The following is a 25,637-nucleotide window of genomic DNA, read 5'->3' on the forward strand; positions in this document are numbered from 1 at the left end:
TTTGATTTACGGGCGAACCGCCTTCCCGGTACCTGTTTTGTAAATCATCTCCTTTTGAGTAAAGGGGAGGAACCTTTTCGTCTACAGGCTCCTGCCAGAAGGTAAAGGCATGCCTCTCATTTTCAGATGATCTGATTCCGCTCATGCCCTTCCCAGGCCTTCCTCCTGCCCTCGTGGGAGCAAATCCCTGGTCACACAAGACCCTTGAGCACAACCCTGCAGGGGTGAAGGCTCCCGGGCCTGCCCCACCACCTGTGAAACCAGTTGTCAGACTAACCACTGATTTGAGAGCCAAACTGCTGACCTCACCGAGTAGCAGGGCCGCTTCACCCCAGAAGGGGCAGGTGTGAAGTGACTTGGTGTAAAGTCATTTTGCTTCAGATGTTAAAATAATGCTTTTTTCCGTGGATGGCCATAAATGAGGCTCCGTTCCCTAAGGGTACCACATCTTGCCCTTTTCTTGTTTATTAAATGGTAATCAGAAAGCATCTTGAAGGACACACACACTAAAGGACCTTTTCTTTGGAAGTTGGCAGTAAGCTTCTACAACTATCATGCTAGAAGCAGCCAGATCTGAAATGATGGGAAAGAGATGGTACATTTGAAAAATCAACACCATCACTCTAAACATTCTAAATTAGGGTGTCTCAACCTCGGTGCTATTGGTATCTTGGGTTGGATAATTCTTGTTGTTGGGGGGCTGTCCAGGCATTGTAGGCAGCATCTTAGGCCTTGTACCTACTAGATGTAGCATTCCACCCGCCACTGGGCAACCAAAAATGTCTCTGGACATTCCCAAATGCGCCCTGGGGAGCAGTGGTTTAGAGGACCATTGCTCTAGATATTCTTGTGGCTGAAGGAAGTTCCCACCACCTGCCCTTTCACTCAGCACCTTCCTCCCCAACCCTCTTCCTTGGGTATTTCCAAGTACAGAGGATGGAAAGGGATTTTTTTTACATCTCCTTCATTGTGGTACCAAACCTCAAGAACAGCCTTTGGCCAACGCCAGGCCAGCTACCCACAGACAGCACACTAGACAGTGTCACAAGAAGACTGGATGGTGGAGAGCCATCAGTGTAGTCCTATCCTAACTGCGCTGACACCGCTGCCCGATAGGGGGCGAGCGAGAGCCGTTTCTGAAGAAAACAGGCCCCTTTTCTTTTGCCCCAAAACTTGTACAAAAGGAGGAACAAGGAGGACAGCGTTTGGTTGGAATATATTTAAATGTATTCACTTGACACATAACAGTAGTTTCCCTCATAGCAAACGCTTCCTATATGCTACCTTATTTATTTATGTCTTTTTAGGGCTGCACAGGCCGCATATGGAGGTTCCCAGGCCAGGGGTCGAATCAGCTGTAGCCGCCGCCCTACGCCAGAGCCACAGCAACATGGGATCTGACCTACACTGCAGCTCAGGGCAACACCGGATCCTTAACCCACAGAGCAAGGCCAGGGATCAAACCAGCATCCTCATGGACACTGGTTGGGTTCGTTAAGCAATGAGCCAGGACAGGAACTCCTATATACTACCTCATTTAATCCTCACAAAAACAGAGGACGATATTACCACCTTAGAGACACAGAAACTGAGACCCAGGTTGAGGAGATCGCTAGTAAGACGCACATACCAACACGAAACCACATAACAAACTCTCTCATAGCCAGCTCCACCCCTAGCAACTCTCTCCCTCCTCTCACCCTTGCTCAGCCTCCATCCCCCCAGAGAAACTAACTTGGCCAAAGTGGTTACAAACGCCCCACGTTCATCCATCTTTCTCAGAAGCAAGACCCACCTTCCATTCCGTCCCTCCAGCTGTCACCCCAACTTGGATTCAGTCCCAGCCCTGCCACAAACCACCAAACCACAAAAGTGAACAAACCATTAACCTCTCTGGTTATGGTTTCTCTTTCATTTGCAAAACTGGAAAAATATCTTGTTTCTGGAAATGATAAGACATTATATTCCAAGCTCTGGTCATAGTAGATGTTTAATAAGTAACAACAGTGATGATTATATGTGTCGTTATTATTCATGACAAACAGGAGGAGAGGTCACTGTAGGTTACAGGCTTAAATTTGTTAGAGGTCTATAGATTGCAGAATAGTATTGTATCTGTTTTACTTTCCTGATTTCAATCATCATGGTGTTGTGGTTATGTAAGAGAATTCTTTGGTTTTAGGAAATAAACACAAGTACTGAGGGGTAAAGGGATGTCATGTCTGCAGTGAGCTCTCAAAGGGTCCAGAAGTATTTATAATATATATGGAGGGGGAAGCAAATATTGCAAATTTATGTATTTATTTTGATTTTTTTTTTTAGGGCCACATTGCGGCACGTGGAAGTTCCCAGGCTAGGGGTCAAATCAGAGCTACAGCTACCGGCCTGTAGCTGTAGCTACAGCCACAGCAACACGAGATCCAAGCTGCACCTGCGACCTACACCACAGCTCATGGCAATGCCGGATCCCTGACCCACTGAGCGAGGCCAGGGATCTTACTCACATCCTCAGGGATACTAGTTAGATTCCTTTTCGCCGCACCATGGCAGTTAACTCCCAAATATGGTAAATTTAAAGAGTCAGGATGAAGGGTATCCAGGAGTTTACTGTACTGTTCTTGCAGCTGTTCTGTAAGTCTGAAATTATGGGGATAGAAAAAATTGCAGGGAAGACTTGCTGACGTTCTGGAGGCAGCATCCACAGGTGAGGGGGTGGCACAGCCCTCTGGAGTCCAGGCCCCCCTAGTGAGCTGGGCTCTAGAGGACCAGCTCATCCATCTGCAGCTCGTTTGTCCATGACAAATGCTTGAGGTCCCTTAAGTTGCCCCCACAGAGTGAGGCAGGCAGCCACCCACCTTCCAGGCTTTGCTCAGCTCACAGAAAGTGCTTGGTTTAGCTGCAGAGCAGAACCCTCTAGGGAAGTGGATAAAAGCTGGGAGAGAGGCACACCCCAGGAGGCCTAGCCCAGGGGGAACCCAGCCATTCAAAAGTGGGCAACTGATGTGGTCAGGCCTCCAAAGGAGTTCAGAGCATGTCACCTTAAATATGCCACTTTGACATACTGATTATTTTGAGTTCTTTGAGAAACAGCAGATGCAAGAAGGGATCTCTGGTCCTCATTTTTATTTTTATTTATTTTTTTCTTTTTATGGCCACACCTGCAGCATATGGAAGTTCTCAGGCTAAGGGTAAAGTCAGAGCTACAGCTGCTGGTCTATGCCACAGCAACGCCGGATCTGAGCCACATCTGTGACCTGCACCACAGCTCAGGGCAACGCTGGATCCTTATTAACCCACTGAGCAAGGCCAGGGATCAAACCTGCGTCTTCATGGATAGCAGTCGGGTTCGTTAACGCTGAGCCACAATGGAAACCCCTGATCCTCGATTTATTCCTGGAGCAGGAGATTAAACTTCTGTGTGAAAGGTACAGAGAGGTCTGTACCAGGAGGAAGGAAGCTATTCCTATCACCAGAGATGAATGGAGGCCAAGAGAAATCTGTACAAACCAACCCTGTTAAACCAACCCTCATCTCCCTAGTCACTTCCCCTCAATTTACTCTCCCTACCCACCCCCCCTTCACAAATTTACAGTTTCTTTCATAAAGGTATAAAAGCGTTTTCTCTGGTCATGTCTTTGGATCTTCATTCTCTTGTGAAGGCTCCAATGTATCAGTAAACATATAAATGAAACTCTTATGCGTTTCTCCTGCTAATGTCAGTTTAATCTTTAGGCACAGCTGGAGGCCCAGAGGGCAGAGGAGAATTTTTCCTCCCTTGCTCCTCCTTGGTAGTTCACCAAGTCTAAGGAGCAGAGGCTTGATGCCATCAGCAAGGGTCTGCTAGCAGACCAGTCCCCAGGAACGCTGCTTACTATCGCAATGGCTAACCCAGATGTTCTGTGCTCCCACCAGGTTCTCCAAGTCACAGAGAAGACAGGCACAGACATGGCTCTGCCACCAGCAGAGAGAGAACAGGAGGTGTCAGAGCAGGAGAGAACAGGCATGTACTATAAGAAGGTTTACCCTGGAGATCACAGCCATGAAAGACAGGAGCCAGCTGGGAGCTCCCTTAAATAAAGGGTCCCCCCCACCCCACGAATTGCCCCTTGTGCAGGGGCTTCCCAGGAGCTGTATTTTACCACCAGGCACCCCTCCCCTACTCGGGTCTAGGGATGGATGTGTAGCCCACTCTGGACACATGGTCATTTATTTAGACCGGTTAATGGACCTGAGGCTGCCTTACCGCTGTGGAGATGAGAGTGGAAGAAAGTCTGCAGAACAGGAAGGGGGCCGGGGGCCAGGCAAAGGCCCGGCGGGTGGGGCAGAGAGGCCACGTCAGCTCGGGCCCCAGGACCTCTGAAAGCAAAAATCAAGATTGCAGTCAACACAAAGAAAACATCGCAAAGAGGACTGTGAAGCAGGTCCCCTCCCCAGCCCCGCCCACTCCTCTCGCTGGCACGTGGGTAGGAGGTCTGAGCCAATCAACACAAGCCCGTCCCTATTGCCGCAGAGATTGGTCTACAGACAGGCACCTGACCCAGGCTTCAGCCAATCAATGCAGACCATACCCCCTACTGGCAGGGCGGGCTGTCCAATCAGAGCAAAGCCAGGACACTTGGACGCCTCAGTGGGATTTGCGCAGTTTGAAAAGGTCAGTGAACCTGGGAGCAAGTATCAGTACAAATTCCTGGTTAAACATAGATGAATTACACGTTTGTGTGAGCTCTTCTAGAACAATACAAAGAGGGCAGGAGGAGAATGACTAAAAAGTGGGAAATGCTAACTTCTTAAAGTGGGAAAAGGCACGCAGCACAAGGTCCCGGAACGGGGGTGGGGGGAGTTCTGAAGAGGCTCCCTCCCCTCCCTGTTCCACAGATTCTTCCAGGAATGTACCTTTGGGAGTTTTGAATGCTCAGAGATTCTGACACTTTCAGGCCCTCATAAAACCTCCTGTTGTTTCAAGTAGGGCCTGTTGGTTAAAAGTCTCCTGTGAGGCCACCCCCAAGGCTGTGACCAGTATGCAGTGTGGTTACCCTTTGGATCAGATGACGTTTCTTTCAGTCATTTGTGATCAGGGATGGCAGGGCTTTGCAGCAGGACCGGGGACCTTTGCTTGAGGACTGCCTTGGCCCCTGTCCTTGGGGAACAGTGAGCATCACAGACCTTTGCGGCCCAATCCTTGAACCTTCCCAGTTTCATTACTCATAAAAGTGGTAAAAAAATAATAACACCCCTGCCCACTGTCCCAAGACTGATCAGATGACAGAATGAATGGAAAAGTACTTTGTGAGTCATAAATATTTTAATCAGGTATAATGATAATTTTTCCTTCTGATAAATATATTTCCTTTCTTTAGGAGTAATTAAGAAATATTTAAGATCTATATGAGAAAAATAATAAAACATTATTTTAGTGAAAAGGGATGAATAAATTCTAAAACTTACATGAAAGATAAAAGGCTTATGGTGAGGAAAATTTTGTAGGAAAATAAAAGGGGATGCCTGTCTGGACGGATATCAAAAAACTAAAAAATTGTGCCCACTGAAAAAGTGTGGGAAACACAGGAATGGACAGAGAGATATCCAGCTCACAGGCAGAGCTGAGGCCAAGGCAGGCAGAATATCAAGAGCTGCTTTTACATTCAGACAATCTGTTAGGCACACAGGCAGGAGAGAAGAGATGAAAAAAAGAAGAGTAGAAGAGCATCCAAGGCCACTGCTTCCCATCCTTGTCCCATGCAAAGGATGACACCTACCCAAAGAGGCTGGACGCCTGCACCCCAAGTCACTCTAAAACTTCACTTCTGACTGGAAGCCCATTCTATTTATTTATTTATTTGGGGGGCCACACCCATGCCATATGGCAGTTCCCAGGCTAGGGGTTGAATCAGAGCTGCAGCTGTCGGCCTACGCCACAGCCACAGCAATGCCAAATCTGAGCTGCATCTTCGAACTACACGGAAGCTCAACGCAATTCCAGATCCTTAACCCTCTGAGTGAGGCCAGGGATTGAACCCACATTCTCATGGATACTAGGTGGGCTCGTTACCACTGAACCACACGAGAACTCCTGGAAGCCCATTCTAGACACAGCTGCACCTCGAGGAGCAGGGGCAGAAAGCCTCACATCTTGGAACCAGAGATTTGGGGAAATCCCAGGCGGATGGGGAAGAGAATGTGAGGTGGCCTCGGAGCAGCTCCTTACAACTGTGGCCTCAGTTCCCAGGGGATCACAAAATGTTCTGATAGCTGTGGTTCCAGACTTGGTCTGCTGGCTTATGATCACAACTGCGAGGTGATCAGAGCTGAGCCATTCCCTCAGAACAGAGAATTACAATAGTGGAGCACAAACCCTGGCCCAGTCCACAATACAAATCAATGGAGAGAGGCTAGCCTACCCAACAAATATTAGACTCCTACCTGTTACTATACACTAGCGAATTCTAGAGGGGCCAAAGTGTTAAATGTTTAAAAAATTTGGAAAAATATTAGAAGGAAGTGTGGAAGAACATTTTTCTAATTTTGGGTGGGAAATGCTTTTCTTAAAGACACCAGCTGAAAAAAAAAAAAAAAAAAAAAGCCAAGACTGAGATTCATAAAAAAGAAATACTTCTGTATGACGGAAGACACCACTGATCAAGCTGTAAGTTTAGCAATAGACTGGAAGAGGGTTTTTTTTTTTTCTTTTTTTAAGTTTTACTGAGTAGAGTTGATTTACAAGATTGTGATAACAAAGTGATTCAGTTATACATGTACACACATCCATTCTCTTTCAGATTCTTTTCCTACATAGATGATCACAGAATATTGGGTAGAGTTCTCTGTGCTATACATCAGGTCTCCACTGGCCAATTATTTCATATACCTCAGTGTGCATAGGTCAATCAACTGGGAGAGGTATTATAATTATAGCATATTTAACAAGCAGAGTATTAATAGATCTTATTGATGGAATATAAAAATAGTTCATACAAATTGAGAAGTGGAAGACAATTCAATGACAAAACAGTTAATATATAACGTCATATATTATATCATATATAAGTTAATATAAACGAATCATCCTTAGACAGATAACCATAAACATGTGAAAAGGTGTCCAGCCCTATGCAATTCAAATGGCAGTGAGACAACAGATGGGCAAAAATCAGAAAGATTCTTCATCTCAAGTTTTGGCCAGTAAGTAGCCAAACTCCTAATGACAGTGGAAGGACTAATAAATTGGTGAAACCATTTGAGGGGCCAATGCAGTCCTGTTGCACAATCATAAAACGTGCACAGCATCTGATCTAGCAATTCAGCATCTAGGAACCATCCAAAAGAAACATGTGCATGTGTTCATGAAACAAACAAAAAATCTTGGTGAAAGACCAAGATTTATAACAGAAAAAAAACTGAAACTGCCCAGATGACCATCAACAGGAAGTTGGTTTAAAAATGTTACAGCACATCCATCTGGCGAGGTCCCACTGGGCACTCCTTGCTCCTTCTGCTGGATCCCAGCTCAGGCAGGGAAGGCAGTGACCAAAGCTCGAGGGTGGTCTGGGCACATGTGGCAACGCTGGTGGCTAAGCTATCCACTCCCTCTCCTCTGGTTCTTAGACTCATGGGGCCTCTACTTTTTAGGTCATGAGTTTGGAAGACCCTGTGACCCTGCCATGGGAACTGTGCAGGTGGCAAAGTCTGCGATGATAAGGCGATTGGGCTGTTGCTATGGCGATGGGAATGGAGGCCCAGTTTTCTGCATGGCAGCTCTAATGACAGGATGGTCAGCCCTGTGGAAGCTGGAGGGTGTGAGCGCAGAGGCCTGCTCCTGGTTGCCATGGCAGTGTGGGCCCTCACGGGAGCACAGAAAGCCCTGGCAGGAGAATTTCCCATCCACACCTGGTTGGAGCAGGAAGTGTTGGGCGGTGACTGAGCCTTGGGGAAACAGGTTGGGGTGTGAGAGAGAAACACAGTCGCCTGCAGCCTAATTACTCAAACGCTGCCCCTCAGAGAAAGAGTCTGCTGAGTCTATTAAGAGAACACCACGCCGTCAGAGATCAGCACAGCCCAGAGAAAAAGCTGACCAGCCCTGATCAGCCCTGGAGCCCGGCGATGGCCCTGCCCTGGCCACACCCAGCCTGACAAGGCCTCCGTGGGGAAGGGTCCCGGCTGCGACCCAGAAGGGGAGGCTCTCAGGCTTGCTGGAGGACAATGAAAAGGAGGAAACTCTGTGATTGAACCTCAAGCCAGAGTCCAGCCAGAGGGTGGGCCCTATTCTCCCAGACACCCAGGCTGGCCGTGCCCCTCACCTGGAAGAAGCTGGGGCTATTTCTGCCTTGGAAGCCTGTTGGGGAACGCCGAGGGGTCCCAGCTCCCACGGGCTGGCTGCAGTACAGATGCTGGATGACAGAGCCAGGATGGAGAGCGCCAAGAAGGAAAAGGTAGGTCTCTGCCCCTTCTGGTTTTCTAGAAGGGTTTCTCATACTCTCCTCCATCCAGGGGCTTGTTTGGCTTGGACAAGTGTCTGCTCCTTGGTATCTGACCATATGTGTAGCCGCTTTAGGGACGATCCACTTGGGGTGAATTGTGTGGCACTAACTTTGTTGGGCAGACCAGGTCCTTTCTCCAGGGCTCCAGACTCTGGCCCTGTGACCTAGAAGGCACAGGCTGCCAGGAGGCCTGGGAGGTGACCCCCACTCCGTAAAAGGTCTGGGAAGTTTAGAGCCCCAGCCGGGGAGCTTGGGGCCCAGGATCTTGGGGGTAGAACCCACTTGCTTAGGGGCAGAAGCAAGACCCTACACTCATCATGGAAAGGCTCAGAAAGCCAGGCTTCCCCGAAGAGAGCTCTCTCGCTCAGGAGCCTGAGGCCCATTGCTCCAGGCCAGGAGCAGAGAGAGTTACATTTTCCAAAACCAAGAAAAATCCAGACGTCCTCTGGGGCAGCCTATGCCCAAGCAGTGCGCAGAGGAGCCAGAGCTGGCGGCAGGGCGGCGGGGAGAGCAGGCCGCTCCTCCAAGCCGGTCGGGGTGGAGGCGGTGGAGGAAAGGGCCCGCGGCCAGTCCCTCCAGCGTGGTTTCCTCCTCCCCTGCCGTTTCTTCTCCTTGGGTGAAATGACGAGGTCAGCATAAACCCGGGGCTGGTTCTGCTCCTGGCAGAGCTAATGATGTGGGGAGAAAAACAACCACCCAGAGCCGGATGCCCACAGCTGCAGGCAGCAGGAAGCCCATGTCTGCCGGTCCCTGGGGCTGTGGTCAGAGCTTGGCTGAGAAATCTTGCACAAGGGGCCGTGGGGTGGGGGGGCAGCTGGGGAGAAGGGAGGTGGTGTCTTTGGCACAAGCAGAGAGCTGGTGTGGTGACAGCGGGAGATGGGGCCTGTGGCCTGCTATGGGGACCTGGTGTGGGGAGCCCACCACCTCAGCCCCATGGGGCTGGCCCACGCCCCTGCTCCTTTGTCCCCGGGGACACAATGCTCCGTGTGGGAAACCATTTCTGTTCCACCTGCACACGGGGTGCTGGTCCCCGTTCAGGAGCCAGGCTGGCTCCTGAGCACAGGTGGGTGGGAATCGGGGGGGGGGGGGTTGTCTCATGGATCACTGACAGCCTTGTCAGGCCTTGGGAGCATGGGGGAGGCACTGCCTCTGCAGGCGCTTTAAGAGGACACCAAAAATATCAGCCATCAAGACAAATAATGTATATATGCTTTTTATGGCCTCACCCACCGCATATGAAAGTTCCCAGGCCAAGGATTGAATCCGATCTACACAGCAGCTTCAGCAGTGCCCGATCCCTTAACCCACTGTGCCGGTGCCGGAGGATCAAACCCATGCCTCCGCAGTAACCCGAGCTGCTACAGTCGGATTCTTACCCCACTGTGCCACCATGAGAACTCCAAGACAAATATTTTAATGCAAATTCCTAAGAATCAAAATTAAGGCAAAAAAATTATGATGAGCAAAATGCCAAATTTCCAAAGAAAGAGGGCCTGAGTGCTGCTGGGTTTTTTTTTTTTTTTTTTCCCACTTGTCTCAGCCCTGTGTTGGCAGCCCTTAGAGCTCCAGTTAGCAAGGTGCCAGGACCAGACAGGGGAGGCATGAGACTGCGATGTCCACACCCCTCCAGCCTGTCCTGGCTGCGCAAAGGACCCACCTCTTGTCTGGGCTGAGGGGTGGGGAGCAGGGCGATAGATTGGTTTCAGGGCCATCCTAAGGATCTAAGGTTTTGCTGTCAGGCCCACCCAGGTGCAGCCCTGCGCCCCCGGAAAGTGCTCCCTCCACCCCAAGCCAGCATTTAGCCTGGGGCAGGAGCAATAGCAAAGCTGTCCGGACGGGTCATCTGTGGCTGTACCCACTGCAGGCTCCCAGGCAGGGGAAACCGAAGTGCCGGTTCTGCTCTGCCTGTTTCTCTGGTTCTTCTTGCCTGTGCTGAGTTTTCAGATCAGCTGTGGTCAGCCCTCTGTAAGGTGCAGGAACGTGTGGCCTCCGAGCCATTTTCAGTGGCTTCCCTGCATGGATGGCCCCTCCTTACATGGTTTTTCTAGAGCTTCCCCGCATGGATGGCCTGCGCATTCGGATGCTGCTGCCCCTCCCCCGAGCCCCTGTCTGCGGAGCGCCAGCACCCTCGTTTATTCCCTTGGCATGGAATTCTAGCACGCACTCTTGTTTTTTTCATAGTTTCAGCATCTGTAAATGGGTTAAAAATATCATCTTTTTCTTTAAAAAGTTTTTCACTGAGGTAGAGTCGCTTTACAATGCTTTAGGCATACAGAAGAGCGATCAGGATGGATACGTGTGTGTAGTCGGTATGCGTGTAAGTACATAGCTATCCTACCCACTCCTCTGTATAGGTGTCCTTTTCCAGATGCTCTTCCATGGCAGGTTACTACAAGATGCTGAATACAGTTCCCTGTGCTCGACGGTAGGTCCTTGTGGTTTATCTATTTTATATCTAGTTGCGCGTACCTGCTAATCTCAAATTCCTAGTTGATCCCGCTCCCCCTTTCCCTTTGGTAACCATATGTTAATTTTCTAGGCCTGTGAGTCTATTTTGGTTTTGTAAATAAGTCCATTTGTATCATTTTTTTAGATTCGACATATAAGTCATATCATATGGTGTTTGTCTTTGACTGGCTTACTTCACAACTTAGTATGGGAATCTCTAGGTCGATCGATGTATGGGAATCTCTAGGTCGATCAATGTTGCCGTAAATGGCATCATTTCATTCTTTTTTATGGCCAAGTAATATTCCATTGTATTTACATGTACCACATCTTCTTTTTTTTGTCTTTTGTCTTTGTTGTTGTTGTTGTTGTTGTTGTTGTTGCTATTTCTTGGGCCGCTCCCGTGGCATATGGAGGTTCCCAGGCTAGGGGTTGAATCGGAGCTGTAGCCACTGGCCTACACCAGAGCCACAGCAACGTGGGATCCGAGCCGCGTCTGCAACCCACACCACAGCTCACGGCAACGCCGGATCGTTAACCCACTGAGCAAGGGCAGGGACCGAACCCGCAACCTCATGGTTCCTAGTCAGGTTCGTTAACCACTGCGCCACGACAGGAACTCCTGAATCTAGTCCTCTTTTTTTTTTTTTTTTTTTTTTTGGTCTTTTTGCTATTTCTTGGGCTGCTCCCGCGGCATATGGAGGTTCCCAGGCTAGGGGTCGAATCGGAGCTGTAGCCACTGGCCTACACCAGAGCCACAGCAACGTGGGATCCGAGCCGCGTCTGCAACCCACACCACAGCTCACAGCAACGCCAGATCGTTAACCCACTGAGCAAGGGCAGGGACCGAACCCGCAACCTCATGGTTCCTAGTCGGATTCGTTAACCACTGCGCCACGACGGGAACGCCCCACATCTTCTTTACCCACTCATCTGGCGTTGGACATTTAGGTTGCTATGGAGCTCTCTCTCTTGATGGCCACCACTTCTTGGGTGGCCTGACGTTGGGCGCTAGGAGCCCCCTTGGAAGTTCCTGGTCTGTACTTCTCCCTCCCTCATCTGGGCCCTTCTGCTCGTGCGTGGGAGGGATGGGGACCCACAGCCCATAGAGTTAGCCCAGGTTTGGGGAGCATGTCTCAGGAAGAAAGCTGGGAAGGTGACCCTCCAGGTGCGTTGGTCTGCCCAGCTGCCGTAGCAACGTACTGTGGACCAGGTAACAACCAACAGGTGTTGCCTCCTCTTGGTTCTGGAGACTGGAAGTCCGGGATCAGGTGCCGGCACAGTCAGGTTCTGGTGAGAGCTTCCTTCCTGGGTTGCAGCTGGCTGCCTTCCTGCTGTGTCCTCGCCTGGTGGAGAGAGACACAGAGAGAGAGCAAGCGAGCAAGCAACAGCCCTAATCACTTCCCCAAGCCCCCCCCAACACTGTACAGTGGGGGTTAGAGCTTCAGCATATGAATTGAAGGGAACACAATTCAGCCTGTAGCCCCAGGGGTGGAAAGTGGGAGCAGCAGGGTAACTGACTCCCTCCATTTGGGGCCCCCCCCAGCACCCGGGGCACCTTGCTGCTGAAGGAGAAGGCTCAGAGGTGGTGAGGCTATATAGTCGGCATGCTTGCCCAGGTTCCCTGGCAGGACTTGTCCCAGCCGGTCTGGGGCCCCAGTGGGAGAGATGCCCCATCCCCCACCCCAGGCCGCTTGGAGGCCCTGCTACTGCCAGATGTTCAGGATGCAAAGCTCCAGGTGGCCCCCAAGCAGGTGTGCTGGGAGAGGGGCCAGTGCGGGGAGGAGCATATGGACCCACTGAGTAGAGCGGTGACAAGACCCTGAACGTGAGGGGACCAGGCTCCCCCGTGGCCCACTCAGGTGTGGAGTCAGCAGCGGGGGGGCTGGGGCTGTACCTGCTCGCCTTAGGCCCCTCTCAGCCAGGAGCTGTTGGCTCTGAGCAGCATGAGAGGTTGTCCCTGTGGTCGCCAAGGGGGCTGGGAGGCCACGGGGCAGAGGCTGCCCTAGGAGAGCCGAAGAAGCCGCCTGTGTCCCAGGCCTCTGGGTCAAGGCCCCAGAGAAAGAGCATTAAAAGTCTCAACCTGTCCCTGGGGGGAGTGGTGGCACCTGGAGCAGGCCAAGGGCAGCCAGCAGTGAGACAGGGCAGCATGGACCCAGCCAGGCCCACGCCTGCCCCTGCAGCAGCAGGACCCGAGGGTGGATGGGCCTCGGAGAGACGGGCACAGAATGCTGTTGGCCTCCTTCCCCAGTTCTGCAGAGCTGCCCGGAAGCCACCCCGAGGCAAAAGAGATGAGAGCGGTGTTGAAGGGAGGCTGTCCGGGGGATATTCTGGAACCCTCATTGCGGGGCCAGGCTGTAGCCTTTGGGGGCAGCCCAGCTGTATTCTCTGTGTCCCTCCATCCCTGTGACAGAGGGACAGTCCCGGCCCGGCCCCCACCTCCAGGTTTATCCCCCTTCTCTTCTCGGGGGTGGACCCTGATTCCCCCCTGGGGAACGCAGCTCTGTCTGCCTCTGCCTCTGCCTGTCTCCCCCTCTCTCTGTTTCTCTCCTCCTCTGTTTCTGCCTCTGCTTCTCTGTGTGTGTCTCTGTTGCCCTGTCTCTCTCTCTGTCTATTTCTGTCTCTTTTTCTCTTCCCCTCTCTCCCTCTCTGTCTCTGTCTTCTGCCTGCATCTCTCTCTGCCTCTGTCTCTGCTTCTCTGTGTGTCTCTCTCCTCTGTCTCTGTCTCTGCTTCTCTCTGTGTCTCTCTCTCCTTCTCCTTCTGTCTCTGTCTTTGTCTCTGCTTCTTGGTGTGTGTCTCTGTCTCCCTGTCTCTCTCTTTTTCCACTTCTGTCTCTTTTCTCTCTCTGTCTTTCTGTTTCTCTGTCTATTCATCTTCTGTCTGTGTCTCTCTCACTGTCTCTGTCTCTCTTTCTCTGGGGCTGGGTGCACATTGAGAAGAGGCCCCTTCAGCCTCCCGAAGCCCCTGCCCTTCCTCCCATGTCACCCCTCAGGGCTGGGCCGGCCCCTCCCAATCCCTCCCAGACTGGAAGTCTCCCCCCCCCCCCCCCCCCGCCTCTGCTTGGCTCAGCCCGGGCTCCCCTGGGCCCACACCCTCCTCACCCAGACCTCTTCCCCCTCAGCCTCCAGGGGCCTCAGAGGAAGCTTCTGGGCGTCCACTGGTCATCTGACCATCGCCACCTCCTCTCTTGCTCCAGGTATTCTATTCCTGTATTTCTCAGAGGGCAGATGGGTTTCCGTGCCCAGTGCATGCGCCAGCCATCAAGCTGTTTAGAGCAGCCGCCTTTATGGGACTAAATTCCAGCCGTACCGTGACGGCTGCCCTCCCTTCTTGTTTGCTTACTTCTGCTCCAGGGACTCCCTCGGTGCAGCTGCTTGTTGTCTGTGCTGCCGGCTCCCGCCTCCCTTTCTAAGTGGCCCAGTTGTCCATCAGGTTTTATAAAAAGTGCTGTCGAGGAGTTCCCGTCGTGGCGCAGTGGTTAACGAATCCGACTAGGAACCATGAGATTGCGGGTTCAGTCCCTGCCCTTGCTCAGTGGGTTAAGGATCCGGCGTTGCCGTGAGCTGTGGTGTAGGTCGCAGACGCGGCTCGGATCCCGTGTTGCTGTGGCTCTGGCGTAGGCTGGCGGTTACAGCTCTGATTCGACCCCTAGCCTGGGAACCTCCATATGCCGCGGGAGCGGCCCAAGAAATGGCAAAAAGACCAAAAAAAAAAAAAAGACAAAAAAGTGCTGTCGAGTCATGACCTGGGGAGAGTAGGAACTGCTTCCCCAGCCCCTCGATTCAGATCGACCCTGCCTTTCAGACAGGTGTGCATATGTTTTGTCTCTTTGGGTCTTGGGCTCTTTTCCACGAGACTTGAGCTCCTGGCCCAGGCCTCTCTCTGACCCCCGAGGAAGCCAGTCTGGCTGGTCTGCCTCTGGCCGTGGACGCCAGGAGGTCCAGGGCGGGCTGAGGGCTTGGGCTCTGAGCCTCTCACAGGCTCCCCACGGAGCTGGGGGACCCACCAGCTGCTGGGAACCAGCAGGCATGTCCTGGCGCTGACAGTGCAGCCCAGGGGAGGTGATTGGGGAGGGGCCCTGGAGGGAGGGGGCTGCAGGGGCCTCAAAGCCTCAGGCGGTGCCCAGAATAAGAGCAGTCCTGTGGGGTGAGGGGGGCCAGGGGTCAGTTGTGGGGACAGGCCATGCCAGAGATTCCCGGACTCCTCAGAACCCGCTGCAGTCGTCCAGCTCTCCTGCTGGTCACCATCCCTGTCCCATCCCCACACTGGATTTTCAAGCATCTTGCCCCGCCCACCTCGGCTGTGCTCGCTCCGCCCACCAGGGGGCGCGAGGCCCGTCCCAGGTGCTGGGCTCAAGCAGGACTCTGACCTGAGGCTTGAAGGAAGGGCCCCAGCCATGGGTTCTTGCTCCCAGGAGCCCTCAACCCCGGGCTGTTCTCAGGGACGGTTCTCCGGAGGCTGCCCTGCTCCTCTTTCACCGACGAGGGCTCTGCAGGCGGAGGAGCCAGCTGAGCTGCTGAAGTCACATCCGTGAGCGGTGGAGGCCTGGGCTCAGCCAGGACAGTCCTTCTGAAACAGCGGTTCGGGAGCCCAGAGGCGGGTTGCTGTGTGCGTGTGAGCCCCTGAGTGTGGGCAGGACGGGGTCCTCGCGCTAGTCACCGAGCACCGACCTTTCCTGAACAGCTGCGTTTCCACCTGAGTCCAAGTGCCAAGCCCCACGAGCAGAGAGATGGGACGCAGAACTGGAGCCGCCCCCGTGACACACCCCCTTCCCGAAGGCGGAGCCCGCCCCCTGCGTCCTGGGACGCCCCTTTACCCACAGGCAGACTCAGTTAAGGCTCCGCGACTTGGCCTTGACCGCGTCAGGCTAAGTGAAACAAATTACTCATAGGTAGAATCTAAAAACAAGGGCATAAATACAGAGAACAAAGTGGTGGCTGTGGAGGCGGAGGGGAGCCAAGCTGGTGAAGGCCGTCAAAAGGCCCCAGGCTGGTTATCGGCTAAGGACGCCCTGTGGATGGACTGTGCACGGTGGGGGCTCTAGGTAATAATAGCATGGAATAGGGTTATTATTTCACATAGAGTATCATGTATGCAAAAGTTGCTCAGAGTAGATTTTTCAAGTTCTCATTCCCGCCCCCAAAAGGAAGTGACTTGTTAAAAAACAAAACAAAACAAAGTCTCTTGGGTCACATGTGCCCTCTGGTTCCTGTCCACACGGCTCCTGGATCTGGCCAGGGTTCCCCATCCTCCAGAAGGTTCCAGAGCAGCCTTGTCTCAGCAGACCCCTCCCCAGAGCACACGGGAAGAAGCTCAGTCCCACACGTCGATGGAGGCAGGAGTGCCTAGAGGACCAGGGCCTTGGTCCCCCAACCCTGGCCTGTCCCCCTCCAGCAACAGGCTCACCTGCAGGCGGGATGTCCCTTGAACACACTGTGAAAAACATGAATGCATGAAGTTGTAAAGAAAAAGTCAGTGAAAATGGGTGATGAACAGCTTTTAAAATAGCCCACGAGGAGTTCCTGTGGTGGCTCGGCGTTAACAAACCCACCTAGTATCCATGAGGAGCTTCACGTCCTGGTCCTCCCTTGGTCCTGCCGTGTCTGTCGCAGGCCCACCTCCCTCATCCCGTGGGACCAGCAGGGCAGCAGATGCTCCTAAGCCACCAGAGCCTCAGGCAGGGAAGTGTGTGGTGGGGCGGGGTTGGGGAGAGGAGCGCAGGGCGCCCAAGAACCCCCAGCCCCCACAGCCCAAGGACTTGTGACTACCTCCCTGATGAGGGGTGGCCACCACCCTCTCCCTGAGAGCCCTGGGCACAGTGGTGTCCATGTGCCAACACAGTGCCGGTGGTCCAGCGCGTGCCGGTGGCCGTCCCTGCTCTGGAACCTTTCATAGTCTAGCTGATTTGTGTTCAAACCACCCCGTGGGGAGGGGTGTGCATCTCTGTGTTTGCTGATGATGAGCCAACAGAGGTCAGGCCTGAGGTCACACAGGTGGGCAACTGCAGAGCTGAGATGTAGCCAGACCTTTGGGCGTTGAAGGAAGCCTGGTCCCCTCCTGCACGGCTGCCGGGCCTCGCGATTCTCGCCACTCTCCGGGCCAGTGACCTCCTGCTGCTGTGGGGAGGCCTCCTCCAGGGGGAGTCCGAGGCTCGAGGCCTCTGTAAGGTGCTGGGAGCTCCCAGGAGGCCTGCGCTGGGGTGGTCCCTCCCTGCCCCGCAGCACTGCTGACCGCAGGGGGCACGCCTGCGGACCCCAACGCTCCAGATTTCCATTTATCCACCCGTAGCTGAGGTAGAGATGTAGATGCCGGACCCTCCCCGCAGCCTTCTTACAGCCGCTGTAAGAAACCTCCACACGTAGTGCCTTAGAGCCACACGAGTCTATCACTTTACACTCCTGGAGGTCAGAAGCCTCAAACGGGTCGCACAGGGCTCAGAGCAGCGTGTCGGCAGAGCCTGTTCCTCTGCGGGTTCTTGGGGGGAGTCCGTGTTCTTGGCCTTTCGCGCCTCTACAGGCCACAGGCCTTCCTTGGCTCGCGGCCCCTTCTTCCATCCTCAGAACTGGCAGCTCTGTCCTTCCAAGCTCTGCTTCCATCATCACGTCTCCTCTGACCCTCCTGCCTCCCACTCCCCTCTCACAAGGATGTCTGTGATGTCATGCCCCCCCCCGTGAATCAAGTTCTGACACTTTTCAGCAAAATCTTATAAAACAGACCCCACAGACCTGCTCCCCGCCCCTGCCCCGCCCCGTCCTGCACCGAGGAAGACAGGGGAGGAGGCCCAGGGTCCTTTACTTACCCAGTGAAGCGCTTTGGCCTTGGCTGTTGTTGGCGCCCTCCCCAGAAATCCCTGCCACAGCCTCGTCCCCCAGCTCTCAGTGTGGGAACGAGCTGCGGGGCACCAGAGGAGAGAAGAAGAAACACCGGGAGGGGTCGCAGGTCGGGAGGACCCTGTCCCCCTCAGACCTGCAGCCTAGGTCTCCTGGCCTCCTGTCTCCTGATCTCCCCTGGTCTCCTGGTCCCCTGCTCTGTTGGTTCTCCTGGGTCTTCCGGTCTCCTGGTCTAGTTCTAATCCTAGAATGTATTTGATAAGAGAGTTGCATAACTCAAAGATCACTCTGGGTGCTAAGATGAGATGAGATTGAGAATAGAAACAGAGGGGAGTTCCCTTCATGGATCAGTGGTTAACCAACCCGACTAGGTTCCATGAGGACGAGGGTTCGATCCTTGGCCTCACTCAGTGGGTTAAAGATCTGGTGTTGCCGTGAGCTGTGGTGTAGGTTGCAGGCACAACTCCAATTCAACTCCTAGTGCTGGGAACCTCCATATGCTGTGAGTACAGTCTTTAAAAGAAAAAAAGGAGGTCCCGTCGTGGCGCAGTGGTTAACAAATCCGACTAGGAACCATGAATTTGCAGGTTCGATCCCTGGCCTTGCTCAGTGGGTTAAGGATCCGGCGTTGCCGTGAGCTGTGGTGTTGGTCACAGATGCAGCTCAGATCCCACGTGGTTGTGGCTGGCAGCTACAGCTCTGATTCGACCCCTAGCCTGGGAACCTCCATATGCCACAGGTGTGGCCCTAAAAAGCAAAAATAAAATAAAATAAAATAAAAAAGAATAGAAACAGAGGGACTTGGGGCTGTTGCCATGATCCAGTTGTGAGAAGGTGCTGGCTCAGGTTGATGGGGTTAGGGCTAGAGAGTAATAGAACCCACTCTAGGAATTCCATGAAGAAAGGACTTGATACAGGGAATTGGGTGCTAATAAAGCCACTGGGAAGGCTGAAGGAGCAGAGCTGGGCACCTGCTGGACCTGGGCTTTGCGGCCAATCCCTGCAGTACAATCCCAGGGTGGGGAGCTGCCATTGCCACTGCTGTGGCCTCATGCACTTCACGCTCCCAAGGTTGATCCGGTGCAGGCGCCACAAACACTCGTGTCAGTCAAAGCTTTTTGGTCAGCTACTGCAGATCTTCCAAATACCATAAGAATGGGGCCTATGGTAGACCCCAAGTCCTTTTCTGATCCTTGGCTCACGAGGGAGTCTGGGAAATGTAGTTTTCAGCCTCCCAGCCCGTCTGTGCTGGAGGACCAAGGTGATGGGAATGGATGCTGAATGCAAAATGACTCCAGTGCAGGAAGCAGGAAAATGTCAGTTGGTCCCCTCAGTGGGGCTGTCAGGGATGGTTGGTACTGTGGTTTGGGGCCCAGGGGAGCGGTCAGGTCACCAACCTGATTAATAGATGGATGGATGAATGAATGAATAAAAGCTGTGCCCTGTGCCCTTACAGGATGCTCGAGCCTAGCAGGAGAGGCAAACACGCAATGACAGAATTCCCCTGTTCTACCAGAGTAAGAATTCTAGTTAAAAAAGAAAAACCTGGAGTTCCCGTCGTGGTGCAGTGGTTAACGAATCCGACTAGGAACCATGAGGTTGTGGGTTCGGTCCCTACCCTTGCTCAGTGGGTTAACGATCTGGCGTTGCTGTGAGCTGTGGTGTAGGTTGCAGACGTGGCTCGGATCCCGCGTTGCTGTGGCTCTGGCGTAGGCCAGCGGCTACAGCTCCGATTCGACCCCTAGCCTGGGAACCTCCATATGCCGCGGGAGCGGCCCAAGAAATAGCAATAGCAACAACAACAACAACTACAACAACAAAAGACAAAAAGACAAAAACAAAAAAAAACAAAAAAGAAAAACCTTATAAAAATATACAGGAATGACTGAATGTTGCCCTTGTTGATACTGGGTGATGCATACACATTGGAGTTCATTGTACTGTTCTCTCAACTTTTGTGCCTGTTTGAAATTCTTCATTATAGAAAATTTTAAAGCACTACAGAAGAAGGAAAGAAAGAAAAATGAGGTTAGGAGTTCCCGTTGTGGCTCAGCAGGTTAAGGACTCAGTGTTGTCTCTTTGAGGATGCAGGTTCCATTCCTGGCCTCGCTCAGTGGGTTAAGGATCCTGCATTGCCGAAAGCTGTGGTGTAGAATCACAGATGTGGTTCGGATCCGATGTTGCTGTGGCTGTGGTGTAGGCCAGCAGCCGTGCTTTCAATTGCACCCTTAGCCTGGGAACTTCCATAGGCCGTGGGTGTGGGCCTAAAAAATAGAAAGAAAGAAAGGAAAAGAAAGTGAGGTTAGATTTGTCGTAAATTAGTCTTATTGAGCCCATATCAGCTCCAAGAGTCTCTCTGGGTCTGAGCCACATCTGTGACCCACACCACAGCTCATGGATCGATGACCCACTGAGCGAGACCAGGGATCGAACCCGTATCCTCATGGATACTAGTTGGATTCGTCTCCACTGCACCACGGCAGACATTCCCTCTGTATGCACTTCTAAGCTGGAGTTGCTTATAACACGTCTTACCTGGTAAGACCTGGGCGTTGACCTCCGCGCCCCGCCTTCCCCGCCAGGGGGATCTCTGCTGGAAACAACCAGTTCTCTCTGCCCTTCTGGTAAAGAGTTGGGGAAGGGCTGGTGCGCAGATGAAGATCTAGAATCCTCTGCTCTCCTGGGCTCTGACCCAGGGGACGAGGCTGGGAGGCTGGTGTCTAGTGAAGACTGTGTCTTGGGCACACAGGTGTCTTCTGCCCTCTGAACACTCTGAGTATCCACTCCAAGGACTGGGAGAATCAGATGGAGAATGAGTATAAGGAATCCATGTTTAAGTTGCAGCTGAGTCCTGGGAGAGGGTGTGAGTATCCTATCTCTGCGGGTCCCATGTCATTGTCCCCACAAGTCATGTGTCGCTGCCACCAGGCCTGGTGCTACATGAAGAGGAAAATAATCTCTCTCTCTTTGAGGGAGGTTTCCGAGACACAGAGCCTGAGATCGGGGTTCTTGGGGAAGTGGCTTAGGGAGTGAGGCTCTCAGCAAAGCTGCCAGGAAATGTGGGGAACAGACTAGGAGGGGATCCAGCTTAAGTGGAGCTTCAGCCCGATTCCACAGAGAGCTCTCAGAGTTGCCCACTGTCGAGGCCATGGGCCAGCCTTTCGCACCGCGGTGATGGAGTCCTTGGCTCAGGGCTGCAGGGCGGGATCATCTCCCAAGTGTTTCCAGGAAACTCTCCGGAGACGGATGCGGCTGTGAGTGGTAGCAGCCACCACTCAGAGCGGCTGGCGGCTAGGGTGCCAGCCCGGCGTTTGGGGGCACCAATAGCATGCACTATGGCCCACCCCTTGCGTGGCGTAGATCTACTTACCTCTCAAGTTAAGCTCACTCCCTCCGGGCACAGCTTCTCCGGGATTCTGGGGAAACGTACTTGGATTGGATGTTTACTGCAGTGAACCACAGCTGCTCCTTCTATAAATGACCCAGACTGTAAGCGGTGCTCATCACCTCCCTCCGTCCATCCGTCCTAGAGCCCCTCCTCCTGGGCTAACATCGCTGGTCCAGTGGCTCACCTGGAGGGGCAACCCGGACCCTTAGCCTTGAGGAGCCTGCCCCTGCCTCCCTTACCAGGCTGGGATTGCCCTACGTTGTCTGTTTACAGTCACAACTGGGTAGGAGAGGACCAGAGATAGCCCAGTGCAAAACCTATGCCGTCCTGCTCCATCGTATGACAGTGTGGGTGCCTCCCTCTGATGACAAGGGTCCGTCAGCACCTGGTCACACTGGGCTCCTTGCGCAGGTCTGGTCATGCCTGGCTCTGCCTGCCTGGCTCCTGGCACAGTGAGCATGGGTGACTGGGTGGCAGTCATTGCTTTAAATTCCGTGGGATTCTTCCTGTATCTCTGGTGAAAGCATCCCGCCTCTGAGAGCCAGGACCTCTCGGCCCACCAAGCCCAAGGCTGTGAGTACAGGAAGAACAGATTCCCAGCAGGGGCATGGGGAGCAATGAAGCGTCCTTGGGGCCCAGCCGTGGGTATTTTACCCTCTGGGACACGGCATCATCCAGGAGCCGTTAGAGTGGACCTTGCACCCTGGAGGGGTCAGGGGCCTCTTCTGCGGGAGGCACCTTCAAGCTGAGAGTGCAGCTGTGCCTTCAGGAGGCTGTTGTACTGCCCTGTCAGGCTGGCAGCATCTAGGATCCCAGGATTGTGTGCCAACTGCTGAGCCTCCTTTGCCAGGAAGCAGGTGCTTCCTCTGCAATAATGTGGTGTGGGCTCTCCGCCCAGTGGGTTAGACAGTCCACGGTTCCTCTGAGGGCCTCGCTAAGACCATGAAGGTAGGGAAGGCGAATGCATGCCTGGCACATCAGGTGGGCTTGGTGCCCCTTCCAGGGTGGAGAGGGTCTGGTGCCATCAACTTGTCACCCAAGTAGCAGTGGTTGGTCTCCTGGGAGGACAGTGTCACGCCGGGGTGGAGGGTTGGGCTCTGACACCGGCCGGTCATACATTTGACAGGAGAAAAAGCCAGGTCAGCCTTGGCGCGAGGGAGCCTATGGTTTTGGGCGAGCGAACGGAGCGTCCCTCTCTGTTGCCTGTCCGGGTCTGGTCCTCTTGCGGTTTATCACACTCCACATAGTGTCACACCTCGAGTCTCAGGGCTGCCAGGCCACGTGGCCTCAGAATCAGGGCTGATTGTGGCCGCCTAGCTGCAGAGCCCTTTCTCTGGCTCCACTTACCCTGCTGGCCTTCTGTTTCATCCAATAAATCAGCTGGAACAGTATCGCCAAGTGCAGACTATGCTGCTTCCAACATCTGAAGAGGCCTGTCGAGCACCGTGCCCCTTGCTTAGTGACAAGAGAAACAAGGCACAGTCATTTGTTACTCACTTCAAAGCTATTGTCCTGGTGAGTCCCAGACCCCTGGGCCCCTGGGAGCTTCACCGATGGGGCAGGCCCCGGAGTCTTTTCCTGGCATGCCTCAGCATGGTACCTCCCCCTTCCTGCTCAGGGTGTTCCTGTTCTTATGGTGAGCTACGATGAGTTCTGTGGTCCATGTAGACTGGGTGGCTCAGGTCTCTTGGGAGTGTCCTGTGACAGAGAGCAGGAGAACACACATCATTTGGAGCAAGTGCGACTGCAGACTATTGTCCACCTCCTGTGGCTGCAGTGGCTTCGGCGCTTCCTTCCTGAAGGCTATTGGAAAGAATGAATGTCTCAGCTCAGGCTGCCGTCACAAAGTCCCAGCGTCTGGGCAGCTTCAACAGACGACCTTGATTTCTCATGGGTCTGGAGGCCAGCGGTCTGAGATTAGGGTACCCGCAGGCTTGGGTGCAAGAGCCCTCTTCCCGGCTTGCGGACGTCCCCCTCTCACCGTGTCCTCACATGAGGGAGAGAGCTCGGGTTCCCTCCTCCTCCTCTTAGAAGGACACCAAGCTCATGACCCCATCTAAACCTAATCACCTCCCAAAGACGCCGCCTCCAAATCCCCCATCACATTGAGGGTTAGGGCTTTAATGTATGAAATTTGGGGGGGACACATTCAGTCCATAACAATAAATTTGCCAGACCAATAGCTGCTTACTATGTAAGCACTATACACTGTGTTAAGCTGTTCTAGAAAAGCTGCTATATCCAGTACATCAGCTGCAAGTGGGTCACCTGTGCAGCTGAATTTGTGGTAGTCAATCTGCTGCCTTCCTCCTGAGCCATTCAGTTTCCAGGGATCAGATTGGAGAATTTATTTTTTTTAATTTTTTAGATTTTTTTGCCTTTGACATAAAATCTTTATTTAAATATTCTAACTAAAGCAAATAGAGAGGAGAGATATTCCTTTAAGTCTTTTTGTCTGTCTTTAGATTTCTTTCTTTTTTTAATAGTTAATTCCCCAATACAATTTTTTTTTCTACTGTACAGCATGGTGACCCAGTTACACATACATGTACACATTCTATTTTTGCACATTATCATGCTCCGTCATAAGTGACTAGACCTAGTTCCCAGTGCTACACAGCAGGATCTCATTGCTAATCCATTTCAAAGGCAATAGTTTGCATCCATTAACCCCAAGCTCCCGATCCATCCCACTCCCTAGACTGGAGAATTTGATGATCATATGATGTGGCTCACACCCTGCACCTTTTGATTCATTAAGAATGGCAATCACTTCTGCTGTCTTCCTAGGATTTGCTGCTGTTCTTTTGGCTGGTGTGTGTGTGTGTGTGTGTGTGAATTTTAAGGGCTTGAACCTGGCTTTTCCTATTACAAATGTTCTCATTCTATGGGTCAAGGAACCACTGTGAGAGCTCTTCCAGTAGCTAGGCAAATCCACTCCAATTATGTGTTCAAGATCCAAAGAAATGGCCCTTGAGTGAACCCATGGAACCAGTGTATCCCACATGGGACAGACCCGGGCCAGAACCCTATCTAGCACCTCACCCCATTGTACCCCTCTGCTAACAGGGGAGCCATGATGGCACATGGGGATCCTAGATATCAATGTCACTTGCCACCAAATACCCATCAGAAGGTCTGAGAATTACTCATCCTGTGTATTCAAGCAAATCACCATAGATCCCTAGTATATGTACTTTCTGTGGTGCTACGCGGTCCTTCCTTCTTCATGGAGACTCAGTCCTTCTTTCAGTCAATGGGTTCTGGACCCAAGAACAGGTTGAAGTTTGGAAATTATGCTTTTCCATCACATCTCGCCATTGGGGTGGCCGATCTCAGCCTTCTGCTCATCCTTTCTTGGCCCTAAGGATACACTACTCTGTTGGCCTTCAGGCTCACTCTCTCTGGTTCTTAGCCTTGCTGCCCAGTATGGTAATTACTCCTGCTTTGCGTCTGGTCTCTGCCTTTAAGGGATCTGTCACCCCCACTGTTACTCAGGAGAGTAGTTCTGAAACAGTGTCACCTACCATCAGCCTTGGTCTATAGAAGACAGCCCCCTCCGAACCTCTCTGCTGGCATCTCCTCACCACCATGTCCCTACGGGCTTGGCAAATCAAGAGTCCCTCTATTTTTCCATGGAGCATGGCCGGCGCATGGGGTTTCCAGTCTTACGGAGCAGATCACATTACCATACCCATTTCTCTTATCCTTTTGATTTCTTCCTCCATGGTCTGCCAGCCATGCCAACTCCAGAACCTCTGCCTCCTTTAATGTGGGTCACCACTTTCTCCAGCTTTGAGAGCCACCCCAGCCATGTATTGGAACCTTCCCTTGGGACCCTTGTCAGGGTGTTAAATCCTGCATCACCAGAGAATGCCCCCATGTCCGCAAAGTCGCCATTCTCCTCGGAGTCGCCCTGCCTCGGTCCAGCACCTGCAGGTCGAGTCTCCCATTTCCTGCCAGACATGTTAGCCAGGGCCTGCAGCCACCCTGGTGTATCATGGCAGGTCCAAGCCTTCCCCAGCTGGGCCACGCTGAGGTTTGGCCTTGGTTGTTGTGGCCAGGAGGAGAGACAGAGGCAGGTCCCCGGGAGCCTCTTTGAGCAGTCTGCATCGTCTTCAAGCAAGACAAGGCCTCCTTCTCACAGCGAGGCAGCTCTGTAAGCCCGGAGGCTGCTTGGGAATCTGGGGATACAAAAGTCTCAAGTTCACCTACTCCCACATTTAAAAAGCCCATCTCACGTACCTCGTTTCAACTTCTCCTTCCGTGATGCCATGCTGGCAGCTTGAAATTGACCGTGGAGGGAGGAGTGACACCATCCAAATGAGAAAATCCTACAAGCCAGGGCCTCCGCCATCCCGGAGAGGCAGTTGGTAACTGTTGGCCAGACACCGCTGCACGCACTCTTCCTCGCTGGGCGGGCCTGCCCTCTCTGAACTTGTGTGGCTGCCCTGACAACTGAGCCCTGCCTCCGGTCTCCAGCTCTGTCAGCCTCA

The 25,637-nt window shown here is 52.9% G+C and overlaps 1 protein-coding gene across 2 annotated transcripts in view; it reads left to right on the forward strand.

Annotated features, from left to right (window-relative positions):
* Positions 1 to 4,605: 4,605 nt before the first annotated feature.
* The window catches only part of GCK (glucokinase), a 49,281-nt gene continuing 28,249 nt past the window's right edge, over positions 4,606 to 25,637 (forward strand). Inside the window, exons 1-2 of one of the 2 annotated variants that reach the window (XM_047763347.1) lie at positions 4,606 to 4,651; positions 7,627 to 8,426. In XM_047763347.1, coding sequence (XP_047619303.1) covers positions 8,382 to 8,426 — 45 coding nt within the window. In that variant the 5' untranslated portion in view covers positions 4,606 to 4,651; positions 7,627 to 8,381. The remainder of the gene's footprint in view (positions 4,652 to 7,626; positions 8,427 to 25,637) is intronic. The other variant, XM_047763348.1, reaches the window with a different exon arrangement.

This window comes from Phacochoerus africanus, chromosome 16 (assembly GCF_016906955.1).
Source record: "Phacochoerus africanus isolate WHEZ1 chromosome 16, ROS_Pafr_v1, whole genome shotgun sequence".
Lineage (NCBI taxonomy): Eukaryota > Metazoa > Chordata > Mammalia > Artiodactyla > Suidae > Phacochoerus > Phacochoerus africanus.